Source organism: Vanacampus margaritifer, chromosome 2, assembly GCF_051991255.1.
Source record: "Vanacampus margaritifer isolate UIUO_Vmar chromosome 2, RoL_Vmar_1.0, whole genome shotgun sequence".
NCBI classification, from domain to species: Eukaryota; Metazoa; Chordata; class Actinopteri; order Syngnathiformes; family Syngnathidae; genus Vanacampus; species Vanacampus margaritifer.
In genome coordinates, this window is record NC_135433.1 from 35339528 (window position 1) to 35345952 (window position 6425).

Here is a 6425-nt window from a genome sequence, read left to right on the forward strand (position 1 = left end):
CTCCCAGTTTGCTTATTTTTAATTAATGAAATAGGGCCTAGGGCATTTCTTTTTTTTTTTTAAAAGATGTATATCATTATAAATTGAAGTTCCATAAACAATGGAGGTAAAGTAGTGATGCGTTGGACACCACAAGACGAAGGATACATAAATCGTTTAAAAAAAATAAGTAAGGGATTTTGTTGTATTAAGTAACATAACATAGTGTGCAAATAGTTACTGTATTGTGTTTTTATTGAATAGATTTATTTGTGTGATGTTTAAAAAAATAAGAAAAAATGCTCACTGTACATTTGAACAGGTACCGCTACTTTCTAATCCTTTGTCAAAAAAGGCATGCTATTTTTTCATACTCTGCAGATGATCACAAAACGAGAAAAAAAACAGAGGGGTAAAGTCTACAGCAGTTAAAATCTTGGCAGAAATAAATAGCAACATATTTGGAGAAGCAAGATATTCCCCATCCTTTGCCTTATTTAAAAGAATTGTGAGCTCAAAATAAATGTGTGCTCTGACTTGTACTTTTTGAGTGCAGGAGTTGAATCAGCATTTTGAGATGTATTTATTTTAGTATCAGTATTTCTACTTTACTACAGATGAGACTGAGTAATTTTGCCATCTCTGGTTTAGGTTTTGGGGGGAAAAACATGAATGGCATGTACATATTGTGCAGGGATGATTTATTATGGATTCATTTTGCCACTTGAATGATCAAATACAAGGAGTTTGTTTGGCCTTTAAGGCTATGCTATCAGATGTGGACATTAAATCACAAATGCAGAGTGAAAAGGATAGGCCCCTGGCGAAATGGTATAGCATAGGCACTATATATTAACACCCAGGTTATGAGATGATACAGACAAAAATTACATTTTAGGTTCAACTGTATTATAATGGATCCAAACAGATCAGTCAAGGTGGTGGTGGGTGGACAACAACTTTGTACTATAATAGCAAGTACTTGTAACAAATTCTTAGCACAAAAAACAGAATTTGTTAGTAAGGCAAAACTAAGGCCATTTGAAATAATGGGCAGCACATCCCAAAACCATGATGCGGGTTATTGGATGCCGTGAGATTTCAAATGCCTCTTCAGGTGATTGAGAACCTTGTAGCCTTTTGGACACAACTGGCACGGGTATGGTCGGACTCCCGTGTGGCTCATGTTATGAACTTTCAACTGTCCACTACTTGAAAAGGCTTTTCCACATTCAGTGCAGAGATATGGCCGCTCCCCAGTGTGAACGCGCATGTGACACGTGAGTTTGGCCGCCATGGTGAATCCTTTATCGCACACGATGCATTTGTAAGGCCTTTCCCCCGTGTGGATGCGTCGGTGTATCTGCAGCTCGCCGGCTGACGCAAAAGCTTTGCCGCACTCAGGGCACAGGAATGGTTTCTCTCCAGTATGGGTGCGTATGTGTACGGTAAGGTTTGCTGAGATGTAGAAACGTTTTTCACAGTATGAGCACTGATAGGGCCTCTCGCCTGTGTGAGTGCGCGTGTGACGGGACAGTTCATGCTTGTTCCTGAACAATTTGCCACACTGCGCACAAACGTGTGTCTTTTGTTGTGTGTGGCGCCCTTCGTGGGCCGTCAAAGACGCTACAGAAGGGAACATTTTCCCGCAATGGGCACACTGATTCGACATCCCCACGGAATGAGTCCTCTGATGGAATTTCAGCTCACTCATACTTGTGAACTTCTCCTCACACTGCCTACATGTAAAGATCCGTTTTTGAGTGTGAATCAGCTCATGTTTTTCCAACTCGCTCGCCCTCTTAAAGCTTTTTGCACAGTGAGAACAGCCAAACTGTTGTGTATTGTCAACACACCGGTGTTTACATTTGTCCTGTGTTGACTGAAAGCTATTGCCGCATTTGAGGCAAAGATAGGCAGCTTTTGTGCACCGTGAGCGCCTATGATTTGACAGATCTGAGCTTCTCCTGAAGGCTTTTCCGCATTGAGTACACTTGTGAGGCGTTTCTCCAGTGTGGATCCTCTGATGTTCCACAAGTTCAAAATGATAAATAAAGCACTTATTACACAAAGGGCATTTGTGTGCAACTCTTTTTGGCTGAGGGACAACTGCAGAGATGGACGTTAAAGGCTGAAGAGCTGATGTGGAAGGAACTGATGTGGCGGCTAACAATTGGTCATCCACAACAAACGCAACTGTCGTTTCCTCTACTTGGGTATTGTTCAGAGTTGTCAGAACCGTTTCTTCCTGAGAGCAAATCTCGGGGTCCTGTTGGATCACATATGTCCAAGCGATTTCTCCATCATCAGTGGAAGTCTGGGGGAAGCACTCTTGACTGTCATCATTCACGGTCTGACAGGGTGTGTTTGTCTCCGTCATTGAGACAGGTACAGTTAGTGATGAGATGAGCTGTTGTTCTGAAGCAGACATGTCTGAAGAGAAAATTAACACAAATCACTTCATTACGTCCATGTTCAATCTTTAACAACACTTGAAGCTGAATACCACCAAATACTTGCATTTATGATTGCTGTTCCGCAGATTATTATATGTAAATTTTCACAATTTCCCAAAGAAAGTGGACTATACAGTTTAATGACCATAAAGTCATTATGATCCTGAATTTGACCAAGTTAAAGGGGAAGTCAACCCCTCATTTTTTTGACAATAATATTATATGCTACCCCACTGGTCTAAATATGGTGCAGTAGTACCTCAGAGTTTGAACATAATTCATTCCTGCGAAATGTTAAAAGTCCGAATTGTTTAACCTTCAATATATTTTTTTCCCATAGGAAATAATGTAAATGCAATTAATCTGTTCCCAAGATCCAAAAACTGAAAATTCCTATTTTAAATTCTATTCATGTTTTTTTTTTTTTACATTTACACAGTATTTAAACAATAAAAAATATCTTACCTTTTTTGTTGTGGTGTGATGGCATCAGTGGATAATAAATGCTATGTTAATGTTTGCTTTAGTTCAGTGCTGAGTTTGTGTATTTTACATTGGGCATATTGTTGACTACTTAAGAGGTCCTTACGTGCGTTGTTTAATGTCAGGCACGATGTTGAACAGCTAAGGGGGGTCCTCGTGCTAGCATTTACAGAAGTAGCGGCGCGATAATCTCCTTCCTAATTCCACTGTGGTTCGTAGCACTGTACGTTTTTCTTTGACGCCACTCGCACTGAAAATTGTCGTGGAAAAATCAAAATGCACTCGCGAGTATGGAGCACCTCCGGGAGTATTCACAATCTGACTGGAAATGAGCAGTGCATTGTCTCAACTACCGTAACGTGAGCATTCGGCATTGCACGGTTTTGCTCGGCTTCACTCGGCTACCCGTTTTTAAGGTACGTTCGGCTTAGCTTGCTTTGCTTGGGTGTTCGAATTCCGAAAATGAGTTCAAACTCCGAGGCATTTTTTACTCAGATTTTTGTTTGAAGTCCGATTTGTACGAGTTCAAACTCCGAGGTTCCACTGTATTCTGGTTAATATTGTGTTAGTGGAATTTGAGTTAAGCAGCAAAATCCAGCCTTTTTTAAAATCTATCTCAGGGGGCGGCAATTTTGCCACTTGCTGTCGACTGAAAGATGACATCAATGTTGCTCAGGTCTCAGGTAGCAACCATTCACAGCGCAGCTTCAGAAAACAGGTGAACTGTGATTGGTCGTTGCCTGAGCTCTGCGCAACTTTGATGTTATCTTCAGTCAACAGCAAGTGGCAAAATGGCCGGCCCCTTAGATGGATAAAAAAATGGCTGGATTTTGCTGCAGAACTCATTCCACAATTGTCATGTTTAGACTAGTGAGGTCACATATAACACATTACTGTCAAGAAATGTTTAACGTTGACTTCTACTTTAAGACTAAGGGGCTCTAATAAAATAATAAAAACCCAAAAGTTACATTACACGGCAATGGTGTTTTGGAGAAAACGGGTCTCAATGCGGAAATGTTTGTTGTTACCACCAGCCAAGTGTTACTGAAAGATGCTTGTACAATCAACAAAGCTTTTATAATTGCAACAGTTTTTGTCGCCTAATATGAAAAATGTGTTTCAAAATTGACAATCAAGTGGCACAGATTGCGTTTAATCTTAGAGGTTCCAATGGAGCTCATATGGGAATAGATTCTCTTCCGTTACTGGTTTTGAGGTGGTGTAGTGTTACTTTTATGTAGCCTCAGAGGGCAACAATGAGATTCCATTGTTATGTATTTTGACACATTTTAATTATTTTCATGATATAGATTAGAAGAAGTAAAACTCATTGATATACTCATTGTATTTATCTTTTCTTTTTTCTTCTTTTTTTTTTTTAGAAATGTTTGACCTTGTTTCGCAGAAATGTATTATTAATTATTATTATTTAATATTTGCTGGGATGATTTTGCATCAGTTCTATGATTTTATCACATACAATAGGACGTACCATTGTTGTTTATCTTGGCTAATTTCCCTCGTTGGATTGTGCTCCTGAGTATTGTTGTGAAGTCCTCAGCTTCACAACCACAATGCTGGTATTCTTCCAGCAGGGCTGATGCATCATCACCAATCCACATTGAGGTCTGTTTAAAAATATAAGTATGAAGTATTAATAGAGCTGAAAGTGTTTTCGAATACACCACCTGTGATGATCATGCCTGTTTAAAATCCGGAATAAGCAGCAGCCCGTCCAATCTGTTGAAGAAGTCGGACACCAACGTTTCCAGTGCTGTGTCAAATTCTGGCCCATAATGCACTGGGAACTCATTCTGTGAGGTGACGATAAAGGTTACGTTTTGTGTTGTCTGTTTTTGATGTTAAAACATTGATAAAAATGCAGATGCACACCTTTAGGAAGTGTTCTCTCCATTCATGGTCCTCCACAAGTCGCAGAACAAGTGTGGCTAAGTTGGTCTCAAAAGCATCATTTGCTGGATGAGCCTGTGTTAATAATAAACATATCCTCCATTGAACATTGCCTGACATTATGTGAGGTCTATCAATGAAGAACTGACCACACACCTGCTCTGAACTGCCAGGTAGAATGCTTTCCAATACAGTTTGAACACATTTGACATCCTGCTCACAACTTAACATCTGTAAAGACAATTTTCAACACAGTATACAATATTAAACATGCTGTTAAAATAATTAATCTGAGCGAATATTTGATGATGGTAAAAATATTTTTTACATTACATTTACTTCTTAATATTCACCATTGACCGTTGTCCGGTCACGACCATCGTTACCTTTAGTTTCAATCCCAGCGTAATCAGTGTCCTCTGTCGGTGAGTCAAGATATCAGGGATGGCTTCATTCACCATGGCAATAAACTCCACCACTCTCCCATAATGCTTTGTGCTTCGCAAGTGAACAACCTTCCACATGATGGCTGACATCACCCTCAGAGGTGGGACCAGGAGCCTGAGCGACGGCAAAGGCAGGGGACCTTCTGAAAGAAGCATTGTCAACATGCAGGTACAGTCATGAACACTACTTGCATAATAATGGGGATATTCAGTTGGATAACATTTCAAGATTGACCTCAAGTGCACATAGGTGAACTTAATTTGACCTTCTCTAAACCTTTGAAAGCAAATGTGCAACATTAAGTGGCTGTTCTTTGGGTAAGAGATTTTTAGTTTAGTTTAAACGAATGACAGTTTATATCAAATGAATTATATTGTTACCAGTGTACCCCCATTTTATAATTTTCCAATATCGAAATCGCTCTGTACCATGACATTTCACGTATAGAAATTATGGCACACATCTAAAATTTTGCACCGCTTTTATCTCTCTCATCTTATTTGTTTCTAGAAGTGCATTTTATTAGTGAGTTAGCAACGTGTACAAACACCATCAAAACAAAACAAAGCTAAACAAAACAAGCACCACGCTAACATTACCCATTTGTTTCCAGCGAAGGAACGGTGTGTTTCGGGAATGTCTCTCTATTTAAATTGTTTCCCCCACAATCTCGTTCTCTTTAGTAACTTAATCGTTCCTTGCCTCTCTTGAGTAGCAAAAACTACTTTTTCTTCTTTTCTCCCCTTGCTATTTAATGGCGGTGGATGGCAAATAAACGTTTAGGTACAATACCGCCAACTACCGGTGTGGAGTGCATATGATAACTGCAATAAATAATACAATTTGACAATCATTTACTGTTTTGCATTATTTAAGTCAGATAAATAACCTTTATTAGCCCCACAAAGCGTCCATTTGCATCTTTTCATCAGCAAAAGAGGAGAAACGAAATTAACAAATGGCATGCAATGGCATGCAAGGAGGACAGAAATTTTACCGATTTGTTGTGCTATATAATATATATAATAATACACCGGTACACAGTGCAGAGGGAAAAACGTTCATGCAGTAATCGTTTATTTTTATTTTGTTATTAAGATTAATAATAAACTTGAAAAAAGAAGCAAATTGTGCGCATGTACGCGC

The 6425-nt window shown here is 39.2% G+C and overlaps 1 protein-coding gene across 1 annotated transcript; it reads right to left on the reverse strand.

Annotated features, from left to right (window-relative positions):
* Positions 1-207: 207 nt before the first annotated feature.
* LOC144043305 (uncharacterized) lies at positions 208-6045 on the reverse strand. Its single transcript, XM_077556767.1, has 7 exons — positions 5879-6045; positions 5219-5421; positions 4989-5063; positions 4815-4907; positions 4625-4735; positions 4414-4549; positions 208-2412 (listed from the first exon to the last, which is right to left on the reverse strand). The coding sequence occupies exons 1-7, from the start codon at positions 5880-5882 to the stop codon at positions 1061-1063; spliced, it is 1974 nt and encodes a 657-aa protein (XP_077412893.1). The 5' UTR covers positions 5883-6045; the 3' UTR covers positions 208-1060.
* Between the last annotated feature and the right edge of the window lie 380 nt (positions 6046-6425).

What these genes read in the sequence shown, in the direction of transcription:
- LOC144043305 (XM_077556767.1), bottom strand. An exon ending in CGCTGGGATTGAAACTAAAG is followed by an intron (nt 5,064 to 5,218) that starts GTAACGATGGTC and finishes TTGTCTTTACAG; the next exon opens with ATGTTAAGTTGTGAGCAGGA. An exon ending in TACCTGGCAGTTCAGAGCAG is followed by an intron (nt 4,908 to 4,988) that starts GTGTGTGGTCAG and finishes TTATTAACACAG; the next exon opens with GCTCATCCAGCAAATGATGC.